The 14,476-nt window shown below is 41.9% G+C and overlaps 1 protein-coding gene across 1 annotated transcript; it reads left to right on the top strand.

Moving 5' to 3' along the window:
* Positions 1 to 907: 907 nt before the first annotated feature.
* On the top strand, positions 908 to 14,090 carry LOC106013968 (ankyrin-2-like). The gene is made up of 2 exons (XM_013090925.2): positions 908 to 1,027; positions 9,283 to 14,090. Exon 2 carries the CDS (start codon positions 9,411 to 9,413, stop codon positions 12,639 to 12,641), a length of 3,231 nt encoding a protein of 1,076 aa, XP_012946379.1. The 5' UTR covers positions 908 to 1,027; positions 9,283 to 9,410; the 3' UTR covers positions 12,642 to 14,090.
* Positions 14,091 to 14,476: the final 386 nt, after the last annotated feature.

The following is a 14,476-nucleotide window of genomic DNA, read 5'->3' as shown; positions in this document are numbered from 1 at the left end:
GGGGGGGGTCATCATCATTGTCTTTCTCACCCTGCACCAGGGTATAGGCGACGGAGAAACACTTTCCATCTTTTTCCATCCTGGGCTAGCCTCTTGATGTTATTCAACCATGTCTTCCCACTTTTCTGGACATCGATTTCTGTGATTCTGTGGCCGACTTGGATATATTAATATCCCACGTGTACTCCTCCGCTCCACCCTTAAAGTGAAGGAACAGGTCGTGGTCACGAAAATTTTAATTAAGTATTACTGCACGGAGAACTACACGTACATGTGCTTTACATTCTTCATTAGACAGTAATTACTGTTTAAATGGCTATAATAATAAATACAATCCATATTAGCAACTTTAGACCTATAACACTCGCGTGCGCGCACACACACACACACACACACACACACACACACACACACACACACACACACACTCACGCACACACGTTGATTGAACGAGTCATGAGTGCAGTTGGAAAATGCGTTAAAAAAGCAAAAATCAGTAATCTTGGGCCAACGGTCTCTGCTGAGCCCAACACTAAATGTCGTGACCTTGGCTTTCTTAGAAAACGAAGCCAAGGTCGTCCGAGGCATCCCAATTTTGATCCACGGTAGGCTAAGAAACAAAGTTGAATTATCATAAATAAATTTTCGAAAATATGGCGGGGTAGGGGCTATAATTTTTTAGGGGGGGGGACGCAGAGATATGACAGTATGACAAATAATAAGAATCATGAAGATATATCTTAGGGCCTAACAAAGAGAAAGGAAATTAAATTGGTTCTCCCCTAGACGGCTCTGGACACCCGGTGGAACTTTTTATTTAACAGGCGCGCCGTACAAGTTTCACACCACGCCACAGAATTCTAGGCCTACACTTAGAATTCTGTGCACCACGCACACCACGAGACATATGCGGCATGCGGTGATGTTGTGTTGTTGTGCTCATCATGCACGTGGATGATGCTTTGATGTTCAAGATTCTAGATCGTCTCGATTGACGACATCCAACCACCCTCTAAGCCCCATGCGTGTAAGTTTTTCACTCGACGACTTAAATTTCATGTTTGAATATATCTTTCAACTCGCATTCTCGTTCTCTTACTCACCTTCATTTTTCAAAGCAGGCTGACTGATTGAAACCTCCGGAAGGCCTAGACTCTAGATCTAGATCTAGAAATCTAGATCTAATCTAGATCTAGATCTAGAGTCTAGATTCTAGATCTAGAATCTAGGTGTCACGAGTCACAGTACTCAGTACGGCGATTGTCAAGATTTCCGCGTTTAATTCCGATGTTCGCTTTTCAAAGCCTAAAGTATGTTTTGCTTTGGTCCCTTTGGAGTTAGGGTCAGGGTTAGGGTCAGGGTTAGTAGGGTTAGGGTTGAAGAGTTAGGGTCAGGGTTAGGGACCAAAGCGAAACATACCTTAGGCTTTGAAAAGCGCACATCGGAATTAAACGCGGAAATCTTGACAATCGCCCTCAGTACGACGTGTGCCATAATCTAAACCCCAACTTCACCTGTTCCTAGTGACTGTCGTAAGTTGTAAGTAGGCAAATCACATTATATTCTAATTTTACTTTAGATTTAGAGCCTTATTGTGCAGGTTAGGCGTCTAGGCTTAGACTAGATAGATCTAGATCTAAATCTTCTAGATATCTATAGATCTATCTAAATAATCAGACTAATCTGGAGTCTAGTGTTAAAGATGTTTAGCTATTAATGAAAGTCACCTCAAGGTCAAAATTCGTGAAATGTTTATGGAAGAGGCTAGCCGTACTTATTCTAAATATGATGGCTAGACTGACCATTTAAAAAACGAAGTGACTATTTCTCCGAACGTTCGGAGAAATAGTGCCGATCTTTATTTCTCCGAACGGTTTTCGGCTTCCGGTCTCGTGATTTTTTGCCTATTTATTGCGAGAGTTCGGCGCCAACTTTCATTCTGCCTCTGGTCTGGGAAGGAACACGTACCGCATGGCAAGCCCGCCTACAGACAACCTTCAGTAACACCCACCACACACCCACCACCATCATGCACATGTACACACACTAACTAAACATAACTAGTGGGCAACTTTTGAACGTACGAGCTGAACTGTGGATGGAGAGACAGTGTGAGTGAAAGAGCGGGTGAAAGGAAGAATGTGCGAGTGTATCCACAGGCGACAGCAACTAAAAGACGACGACACTGACCACCCCTGGCCTGGTCCACAGCTCACGAACAAAAGGAATGCAGCTCAGGCGGTGTTTTGCCTATATTATTGTCCATGGTTCGCAGGGAACAAGTGAGATTTTCTTTGTGTGTGCCTGGAGGGATGGGGTGGGGTATGAAAGTCATGCGGACGGGGATGAGCCGCGGGAGAGAACACGGGAATTGAATGAAAGAGTGAAACTGAAAGAGACGAATGACTCATGAGTCCTGGAGTGAATGGATCCTGTGTTTCTATTTTTGTATACTTTGAACTGTTACTGAATAAAGGCTGAAATACAGCCCGAAAAACAAACACACACACACACACACTCCTCACTCTCCACTTACTACCACACACAGACACACTCAAACACTCACACATACATACACACACACACACACACACACACACACACAGGAGCAAATTTTTGGGTCTATATCTATTTAAATTTTCAACAGCTAGTCTAGATGAGATTTTTAGATGAGTGTAAAAACGTGAAAAAGAAAGGTTTCATAACAGAAAGAAATCAAAATTAGAACAGCCCATAAACAACAACAAACATTAACAAATAAGGGCGTGTGTCCACCTGTCCGAAGAAGATTGGCAGTTTTAACCCTAAATGTGCGTAATTTTAAAAAAAGTACAGGATATTACATGTAAATTATGGAATCACACACATTAAGGGGCTTGCCAGTGTCAGTACATTGGTCGCAGCAGTGACAAACGCAGATGCCAGTTCTATGTGTCGTTATCAATAACCCTCCGTAGATCTAGATCTAGACAGCACACGAGTGAACACAACACATTACGTTTAAAAGCAGCACCTTTCATAGGCAACACGTCATATCTATAGCGAAAAACTGTTTGGAATTGTAGCATTTCTTTATATAAATATTTACGGCGGACATTTTTTGGACCGATTGAACCATATTGTATACGAACAATCTTTGGTAGGCCCATACTATAATTATAGATCTATATAATATCCGAAATTTGGGGGAAAGGATGATATTTCAGAGTGTTCGGAGAAATAGTGCCCAGCTTTATTTTCCTGAACGTTCGGAGAAATAGTGCCCAGCTTTGTTTTCCCGAACGTTCGGAGAAATAGTGCCCAGCTTTATTTTCCCGAACGTTCGGAGAAATAGTGCCGGCCTTTAAAAAAGGCCGTCGTTATTCGGACTCGAGTCCGAATAACATTTTTTCATATTCGAACTCGAGTCCGAATATGAAAAAATGTTATCGGACTCGGGTCCGGAAGAAAGGAAGTGTCTTCGTTCTGTAGATCTAACGTTAAGTGCTTCCAATTTTCCGCCATTTTTTAGTTTCCCCCACACCTTATCTGCCGATCAAATGCCCGCCGCCTCATTGATACGCCCCCACCCCCCATGTTTCCCACTTTCTTTGTTGTAGAAAAAGGTAAAATTGAAAATAAACAGACCACCTGGCACCTATACATGTGAGCTGTGTAAAAAAAAAAGACCGATTCGTTCAAATACACAAGCCTGTGTCATCTCGATTGTTTACCAAGAAAAGGTTGTGTTGGTGTGTAGAGCCGAGCATACGGCAACTTTTGATTCCATAGACCAGCGCACAATTCATTACGTAGATCTACGTCAAGACTAGCTTATTATTGTAATAATGATCAGTTGCCGGGGGATAAAAGACAGACGCGCATGCGACGTTCAACGCCCGGATGGATAGTGCCCCCCCCTTTCCCCGACACGCACACACAGCGACACGTGTGCAGGCCGCCCTTCCGACCCCGACACACGCTAACGAGCCATCTTAAATTGCTTCTGGTGACCTCTTGACAAATATACATTTATTAGAAGCGCGATAACTTTTCAGGCCGGCCTCAAATTCATCGTAAGATAAAAACTCGGCTCCTGCACAAAACGCCATTTTGCCCGAAGTGATCCCGGTCTCTACCCAGCCTGAGGCGAGTCACGAGTGAGGCAGGACAGGAAGCAGGAGTCACGAGTCACAGGAAGTTGTAAGTCGGAAGTGATGTCACGCTGGACAAGAATCAGTCCGAATAACATTTTTTCATATTCGGACTCGAGTCCGAATAGTCACTTCGTTTTGAAAAAGGTAGCGTCAATTGCCACCGAGTGATGCGGTGGCAATTAACAAAAATTGACTTTTTGTCAAGGCTGCTCTTATTGGCCCACATGGGCAAATAAGCTGGGGCTTATTGGCCCACACGGGCCATTTAATGCGTTGTTTTTTCAAAGTATTTCATACACATGATATTGTCCCAACTTGTTCTCTAACTTCTTAGCTATTGTTCATCTTTTTATTTTTAGCATTAAAAGATTGGAAAACTATACATTCTCAATTTAAAATTGATGGACCAATTTGTTGAGCTATTTTTGAAGATAAGAGGACTTTTCGTTCTTTCTCTAGCTTTAATAGTTTTTTTATTATTAAGTTTAAATAAGGCTATTACTATTTTAGCATTCTGTATCCTTAATAACACAAATGAGTTTTTGTTATCTTTTGGGGTCTTGTTGGTTTGGGAGTCATTCTAGATCTAGATCTATACTCCTTAATATTATAGTAGAAATTGACTTACTTTCAGGTGTAAAATATAATTTTAGCTTAAGCCTTAGAGAAGTGTATAATTATAATATAAAATAATTTCTCTGATATTTAATGGGGATTTTGCTGTTGTATTTACATTTAAAATTATCATTTGTGGATTGGGGGGGGGGTTGCGCCAAACACAGGGGAGATAACTCGCAATTTTGTGGGCAAATAATAAATGTTCTAGGGGAAATTTTATATGCCCCTGTGGGCCAATAAACACTCCGAGTGAAGCGGTGTCAAGTCTGAAAACAACACTATCTTTAGCATTATATAATGCGTGTCTAATGGGTCAATTTGTTTTCAACTAAAATTTCATTGGACGAGCATCTAGTCTAGAGCTACGGTACCAACTTCACGTGTTTTCAATGAGACGTAGGCCTAGATCTAGGCTAGGTTTAGCCTACACTTTGGTGTAGAACCAACACAGGCAATTCTAGAAGTAGAAGGTCACAAACGCACACAAACTCAAACAGAAATTCACGTTATATCGGGGAACACAAATCGGGGGGCGGGGGTCAGGAAAAGACACACACACACAAACACAGAGAGGGACAAAGAGGCGAACGCACAACACCAAGCACTCGAGCACAATAAGCTAGATCTACCCCCCACAACGCAAAAGAGCTCCAACCAATTTACTCGGTGGCAATTGACAATATTTTTGTCAATTGCCACCGTGTCACTCTGTGGCAATTGACACTACCTTTAAAAAAAAAAGGCCTACTGAATTGTAAATATAAATTTTGGAAGAGGCTAGCCGTACTTAATGACGGCTATACTGGCAGTCTAGCCGTACTTAATGACTGGCAGTACGGCTAGACTGGTTGGCTAGCCGGCTAGACTGGCAGTTTAGCCGTACTTATTCTTAATATGATGGCTAGACTGACCATTTAAAAAAAAAAGGCCTACTGAATTGTAAATATAAATTTTTAGTGTGCAGTACCTAAAGTATTTGTATTTGAGACGAAACCAGGTGCCTTAATGAGAGTGCATGTATTTTAAACCTCCTGTTTTCTAGTGTCTAAAGGGCCTAACATAAGTACGGCTAGACTGGCAGTCTAGCTACGGCTAGACTGTCAGTGTAGCCGTACTTAATATTGATGGCTGAATTTTTTGTTTGCAATGCCTAAAGTATTTGTATTTCAGACAAAACCAAAAGGTGCCTTACTGACTTGCATGTATTTGAACCTGAATAATTACCAGATCTAGATCTAATGAGAGCTGTGTACTTAACAGGCTTGAGTCGATAGGGCCAAACCTTGATCTAAGTACGGCTAGCCACTTCGATAAATTTTTAGTGTGCAGTACCTAAAGTATGTATTTGAGATGAAACCGGTGCCTTAATGACAGTGCATGTATTTTAAACCTCCTGTTTTCTAATGTTAATAGGGCCTATGATAAGCGCGGCTAGACTGGCAGTCTAGCCGTACTTAAGTACGGGTAGACAGCCAGGCTAGCCGTACTTAAGGGCGGCTAGACTGTCAGGCTAGCCGTACTTAATATTGATGGCTGAATTGTAAATTAAATTTTTAGTTTGCAATGAGAATGCCTGAAGTATTTGTATTTCAGACAAAACCAAAAGGTGCCTTACTGACTTGCATGTATTTGAACCTGAATAATTACTAGATCTAGATCTAATCAATGAGACTGTGTACTTAACAGGCTTGAGTCGATAGGGCCAAACCTAGATCTAAGTACGGCTAGACTGGCAGTATGTCGAATGTTTATATAGACCTCTATAGAATCTATAGGCCTATATAATGTAAAAGTAAAGGTAGATCAAGTCTAGTGTCAATTGAAACGTGACACAGTAGCTCTACTGTGCCCGCGTTACACAACTTAGCCTTACCTCTAGACTAGTATAGATCTAGGCCCTAGGCCTACTGTGCCCATTTGAGTGATTGACTCAGCGTCAGTAAAATTGACACCGACTGTTAAGTTTGGACACAAAACTGTCTTAGAGTGAGTTTGGTTTGAGGAAGGTGTTCTTGGGAGTCAACTCCCGATAATGTCAACTGGTTATATTGGGAGTCAACTGCCCAGCTGATCAGTTGATGTTATTGGGAATCACAAAAATGCCATTGCTTTTTACTCTAAGGGTTTTGTCAAGGTTCCTTTGCAAAATTATGAAAGCTGATTCAATCGGCTTTAAAAAAATAAAAATATACAAAGCAGCTTTCTGAGTCGAGTCTACTTCATTTACCTAAAAGTAAAAAGGACTTCCGCAGTTTGAGTTACCACCGTGGACAAGCGCGGCTCCCTCCGTATACCAGTCTACCCTTTTTTTTTTTGTCGGACATGTCACGGTAAGTGATGAACAGAAAAAGTAACGATTTCATTCTGCATGTATTTGTAACGGAAGAAAAAAAAAAGGAAAAAAGAACCTAACCCTAAAACTTACCTTAATCAGGGGAGCAAGCCCCCTAGAAAAGCGAAGGACTACGTCCAATCAGGGGGATTGCCCCCCCTGAACCCGAAAGTAGCACCAGGGGTGAGAATATCCTTTGTGTCTCGCTATTCTCACCCCCCTCGGTGTGCTCGAGGATAGGCCTACCATGAACAGCCAACGACTGAAAATAAAACAACCAAAAGAAAAAAACAAAAAACGAGCTACAATAGATCTAGATATGGTTATGCAAGAACAAAATGTCAAGAGCAGTCTAACACATCTAATACTTACCGGTCCTCACAATGATAGCCTAATTTTCAGAGGGCTATTTGATTTTGAAATATTAAAATAAAAGGTCTATGGCAACGGTAATTGGTAGTCTGCCTACATGAGGAAACAAGCGACCAGCACTCATGAGTCATTTCCCAACCACATGCGGTAAGCCACTTAGGGCCTAGGTAATTTTGTCGGCCTTCCAGAGGTCAGAGGGGAGTCTTCCCCTCATGCCCACTTCTGGGGTGGGGGTGAGAATAACGGGTCATGAGCTTTTCTCACCAGGGTTGAGAATATAGGTGGCCTCTGACACACACATCCCCCTCACGCTACCCTAAAAGAAAGAAAAAACTCATCCTAATCACACTCAAACTAATCACTGGCTTATAATCACGAAAATTACAGAAATTACCCCCGCCTCCTCCCCCCTCACTGTCTCATAATAAAAGGAAGGATTTCCATCTGTAACAAGCAACCACCTCAACAAACACAATAAAGAAGAGACCTAAAGCAACCCAACCCCTGTCCTTAATCCTACCCCTATCCTTACTCCTAAAATAGCACAAACCACCGCTATTTTGTCTTGACTAGGTCCGATGTAAGTAATCTCTGACTCCTAATAGCGGCAAATGGTTAATTAATGGGAGTCGACTCCTAATAATGCCAAATGATTATAGAACGTCGACTCCCAATAACCACTTCGTTGTTTTTAACACAGTGAATGTTTGATTTTGGCATTGAGATGAATTAAGGTTGTTGTAAGCCTACTTAACACTTTGTAATTGATTCAGGTTAAGTTAGTTATTGACTTAGTATTTATCGCCAAGTGACTCTGTAAGTGTAAGTGACACTCAGTCCAATGAGTATGAGTCTTAATACTTGACACAGAATTGGCCATACTAATATGTGAAAAGATGCAAAAAGATAATTAGATATGATACCGGTCCTAATTGGGAGGGTGTCCCGCGCGCTCATATGACCTTATGATGCAGTTGCGAGTGCCATAAAACACTTCAGAGTCTGTGTGTGTCTGTATGTGCTTGTGTGTGTGTATCTGTATATTATCTTTGTGTGTGATTGTATGTGTATACAGTAATATTGTCGGAGTGTGAGTGTGTGGCTGTGTGTGTCTGCTGTGTGAGTGTGTCTATGTGCATCTGTGAGAATTTGTCTGTGTGAGCGTGTCTGTCCTGTGTATGTGTGTCTGAGTGTGTGTCCGTTTGTGTTAAACAGTCTACTGTCTGTGTGATATACCTGTGTATACTCTGTTGTGTACATGGTTTAGTTTTACATGACCAGCATCTGGTGGTGTAGTTGTTAAGCACTTCGCTGTTGCAGACAGAAGACCTGAGTTCAATTCACATGTTGGTAGAATTTTCATCGATTATAACGGTCTTTCTGCTGGAATGTTATATATCCGTCTCAGTCTGGGTAGGCCCGGACAGGCAGAGTTGAATTCCACCTCCTAAATGATCTACATTTGTTGCATCGACGGGTGTGTGTAAGAAGACACCTCCAATGAAAAAAAAAGCTCCTGAAGTTTTTTCCTTGGTCAAGGTAATTTTTTTAATGATTTGGAAATGGAAAATAAACTTTTTAAAGTTGATTAAGAAAAAGAGCTTTTCTGTTTAAAAGGGATTGTCTTGTTTGGATCAGCTTATGGCCACCATTTTTCTTGTTGTTGAGAGTTTGATTTTTGCCACCGATTATGACTTATGATCCAGGAATTAAGTCCAGTTCAATCTTGAGTTTGCAGTGGTCACTGAGTCGTATTAATTAAATACAATTTATTATGCTTCATTAATGAGACTCCAATCTTTTTTCTTTTTTGTCTTGTCACAGGAGAGAATGTTGCTGCCTTAGATGATCATGTCTTCAGAAAGCGATCTTCCCAGCATGCAACAGATGACGTCAGTGATCCAAATGTACTAGCCAGTACAACAATTTAAGTTTATTATTCTCGATGTGCTATGGACAGAATGAGTGCCAATAGTAAATGTATCAGTCGTTCACCTGCTGGCCCTGCAAGGCGACGATCTCAGCGTATCGCACGAAGCACTTGGAGGAATGACAGTGCAGTAGATCCTGCACGGCAAACATCTTTAAGTTCAGCACCATCTTTCAGCGCATACAGCAAAAAGTATGGCCTGCGGTCTTCTGAGAGTAAGACAAAAATACAACAAATGCCTGGGAACTCTTCTGGGAAAAGAAAGCAAAGCAGCCTTGTCTCTGATTTGGAGACTCCTCCTACAAAAAATCTACGAACGTCAAAGCAAGCTACCTCTGAAACAGTGGCGGACAGTTCCAGGGCTGGCCCAAGCCAGTTTGTTTCTGTCAACGCGAGAAAGAAACTGCAGTCGAACTCAAAGCCCTCCCCTGCTGTGAAGTTATCATCAGATCTTGTTGATGCTGTGATTGCTGGGCAGTCCAGGAAAGTGGCTAAAATTCTAAAGGCTCTCGGCCATACTGATACCACAGGTATACCTTTTCAGTGGGTTAAAGACACTTGTTTGTATGAAGCTGTATTTCGGGGAAATTTGCTCATGGTACAAACTTTAATCTACAACGGTGCAGATGTTTCGTTTGAACAACACGGACGAAATTGCTTACGTCTGGCAGTTAAAAGGGGATATGTTGATATTGTAGAGTTTCTTTTGTCATACTTGTCAAGGAATATGATAAAGGAACGCATAATTGAGGGCACTGATAGATGTGGTAACACCCTTCTCATCCTATGTCAGAGAAGTAATGCTGCAGCTCACTTCACCAAGATTCTGTTGTCGGAAGGAGCAGCAGTCAATACTCAAAACAAGGAGGGGGAGACTGCACTGATGAAAGCCGTGAGGTCTCAAAACTTGAAATCTGTGTTGTATTTACTGAAGGCTGGGGCTAATGTAGAACTCAAAAACAAAAAGGGAAAGACTGCAAGATCCTTGGCAGCTGCCATGGGCATGAAGGGCTTGATAGATATATTAGGTCCAGACTCTAGTGAGCAGGCCTTGAGCCCTTTAATGAGAGCAGCTAAAGCCCAGAAGATGACTCTTTTGGAATTATTACTAATATCAAGGATGTTTGAAGTAAATGGGGAAGAGCTTGGTGATGAAACAAAGAAAGACACTGCTCTTTCTATGATTTTCAATTCAAAGTGGAAAAATGGGCCAGTTCAACTCACTGGTACCAGACGGGACAGTGAATATTTGAAGTCTGGTTTTCTCCCTTTCACTGTCAAAGAAAGAGAGGTCATTGCAATACTGGTGAAAGGAGGTGTTAGTATTCATACTGGAGGAAGATTTACTGTTTGGAACAGTCCTTTTCTTACTGTGCTCAGGCTTGGGGATTACAATCTTCTGAACATTTTTATCCAAGGACAAAAATGGATTGGAAATGGTGCGTCATATGCCAAAGCACTTGAGATTGCAGCCACTGATGGTCGTTGTGATCTTATAGATCTTCTGACTCCAGCTGTAAAGTCTTTGTCTATTCTCTTTGATGTTCGTGCTGTGTGGGGAGAAGATTTCCAACAGGCTTTACATGCAGTCTTGAGGGTAGGCAGCAGGCAATGTGTGTATCGAATCTTGGACCTCGTACAAGATATAATTGATTTCACGCAAGCCATGTCAACGGCGGCAAATTCAGGTCGTTACTCGATTTTCATGCTTTTGAGAAATGCTTTCCCGAAAAAATTTGAACTTCTCATATCCCGTGATGAAGGGACAGAATGGCTGTCCCACGCTTGTTTAGGCAACTGTTTCACCATTGTGAACAGCCTTCTGAAATCTGGTGCGGCTCCCAATGGTAAATTAACATTGGACCAGCCTCTAATATGCTCAAAATCTGCAATGGTCTCTGAATTGCTCTTACAATATGGTGCGGATGTGAACAGGCCCTGTCTTTTGCTCGACCCTTTAGATGGCACGTTTCACGAAACCACAGCTCTGTGGCGGGCAGTGGTCTCCAATTCCATTAACATTGTCAGGGTTTTGAAGAAGCATGGGGCGACTACAGACATCAGTCTAGTCAATATTACTCTCTTGGGGGACTTTTGTAGTCGGAAAATGCAGAGGTTGATTCTTAATTTTGACTTTGATCCCAATCAAGCGGATAGACAAGGAATACTTCCAATTTGGGTTGCTGCAAGTAGAGATGACGTGGAATCTCTTGAGACCCTCATCAAGAAAGGTGCTGACGTGGATCTGAAAACTTTTTCTTCACCACCCGCCCTTGTTACTGGGGCTGAAAGTAAAAGTCCAGAGGTCATTCGCTGCTTGCTTAGTCATGGTGCAGATGTGGACAATACTGATGTGGATGGTGACACACCTCTCATTGTAGCCGCTGTATCTGATGATGGGACCATCATACGAATGCTCAGAGAAAAAGGTGCACAACTTAACGCTACTAACTGTACCGGTCGTACAGCTCTGATGGTAGCATATAATGCCAAGAACTTGGCAGCGTTTTACTGTTTGCTTGATCTTGGCGCAGACCTAAATGTCAAAGAAAATGGTGAAACTTTGCTGTCCAGGTCGCTTCGTGAGAGGCAAGTTGACCCACTGTATGTTCAAGCACTTCTCATGCATGGAGGAAAAGTGTCATCAAGGGAAGCTCTGTTTGCTGTCCACAACTGCATTGCCACTAAACAACTGGGCGTTCTGTCCACTTTGATACACTGTGGGGGTTTTATTCCCACTCTCTTAAATGAGCACTCACCTTTCTGTAGGGCTCAGTTCCCGCTAGTGTCAGCTTGTGCAGATGTCTTCTCTCCCCTTTGTATGGCACTTTTATGTAACCGTGTGGAGATTGCTCGGGACATGCTGAAAGCTTTCTTTTTAACAGCGTCAGATCTGACTCTTTTGCCGAGACACAAAAAAGTGAGAGAACTACTGAATGGCAGAGGGTACCTTGAGAGTCTGCAGGTCCTTGACGAAATGTCATCCTCCCCGCCCTCTCTGAAACTGCTCTGTTTTGTTCAGGTGTCTGATTTGTGTGGCCCTGTACCAGGGCGCAGGGAGAGAGTTGCCCAGCTTGAGCTTCCAGTTTGTTTGAAAGAGTCTCTTATGTTCACTGCCAATGATCAGTCTATTGGGAGAAAGTGCTGCTGCTTGGTGGAAGACCCATCTGAATTGCAAATTGGAAGCTATGCGGGCGATGGATATTCTATTTGGGGTAGAGATGAGATGAGGGATCCATTTGTACTGAGCTAACTAGTCAAACGTACAGTTGATTGTTGTGAATTCAAAACCATTGATTATTGATTGGTAGTAAAGGAGTGACATGACAGTTGAATCAGGCACTCGTCAAAGTTTGGGCATATATGAAGTAATTGGGAAAACAGTGTCTGCCTAACAGCAACCCTTTTGAGAAGCAGGCCATGATTGTTGTTTGGTATTAAGTTGTTGCTAAACGGACGCTCTGAGGGGGGGGGGTTAAATCTGCAATCCCCAAACACTCGCGCGCACACACACACACACACACACACACACTCGCTCATGTGTCCTAATTGCAGGATGGAGTGATGTTGTAATATCAGAAAGTAATAACAATAGGCAGCAACAGTAGCTGAGGTTTGATGTACTCAATCTTTGTAAGATGGTATTGTTATACACAGTGTCCGAGATATCCCCCCAGCTCTCGGGGAGAGGTTATGAATACTATGAGTGTACCCAATGTAGTATATTTTTGGCCATAGCAGGTTTTGTGGATAGGGAGGATGCATACAGGAATTATAGGCCTAATCTAAGTGTGACATGCTGATTTTGAATAGCCAAAAAATATATTTATAGCAACAACGATTGTTAGAGGGAAAGGTTGCTGTTAATGGGAGGGGGGGGGGGTTATTGGAAAATTCCTAATTCCGTGCCGTTATACAAGGTAAAGTTGCTGTTAGGTGGTGGAGGTGGCCAGTGTCAGAGATAAAATAAGTGAGAGAAAGTGGTTGCCAAAGTTGGATGGCTTTCAAAACTTGAGCGTTCTTGGAAAATGCAATTTTATGTTTTTTATAACATTGATCATTTTAAGTTCCCCTACAAATGTGTTTGACGGGTGCCTGATTCCACCACGATGCCACACATATTTTGTACAGGATATTTTAAAATTACACGGTGGCATCTGGTTCAGTCGAATTTTAAGTATAATTTATAAAAATTCCTTTCAAGACAGTTTCTAATGCCTCTATTGCAAAAATGAGCACATAAGTGTGCTTTTCCCCCCTTTTTTTTCAAATTATTTTTTTTTAAAGTTAGTGCTGTTTTGAAGCTTTAAGTGAATGGACACATTCATTTTGAAAAGTGTAGTTTCAGTATTTTATTTTATCATCATACTCTAAATTCTTCAGTGTTGAAAGGGTAGTTTTAGTTTTCAACCCATACTTTTATTAGTAACCTAATTTTGAAAAAGTTTTGTCCCACCCTGTGTTTTTAAGTGTTGTACCTTTGTTCATTGTCTGTCATTCCCAGTTCTTCTTATACCATGGAAGACACACATTACGTTGTGCTCTTTGATAATAAAATGTATTACTATTAGAATTAACAACAATTTACTCATCATTTGTCAATTCCTCTGCATAACTGTGGGAGAGTTTTTGTCTGTTATTTCTTTCTTCTCCCAAGATTACTTTTTTTTTCCCCCAGGGGTGGTGGATTTGTGGAAAGGTTGTGAGTGGGTGTAGAAGGTTTGGGGGGTGGGGTGTTAAAAGTACTTTTCACTATGACTATGAGCTTCTAGTCTCACAAAGGTCACTTCTGCCATGCTCCAACTAACCTAAGAACAGCATCCTCTAGTTCAGAAGTACTGTTGTCTCCCACTCAGTCTCGGTTGACTGTGATGGGCAGGAATGTTGAAGCAGCCTGCCTCTTAAAGAAAGGAGTGACAACTGTGACTCCATCCATAAATTCATAGCGGAAAGATCTCTATCCTAATCCAGCTACGTTCGTGAACATTCCATTTTTCTTCCCTGGTTCCTGAATGCCAGGCAGGACCTTAGATGGGGACTGTTGTACATAGGCCTACATTTTGTATTATTGTGACAAGAGATAACTTA

Source organism: Aplysia californica, unplaced genomic scaffold (genome assembly GCF_000002075.1).
Source record: "Aplysia californica isolate F4 #8 unplaced genomic scaffold, AplCal3.0 scaffold00029, whole genome shotgun sequence".
NCBI classification, from domain to species: Eukaryota; Metazoa; Mollusca; class Gastropoda; order Aplysiida; family Aplysiidae; genus Aplysia; species Aplysia californica.
Note: the sequence above shows the minus strand (reverse complement) of the source record. Positions and strands in the feature narration are given on the sequence as shown.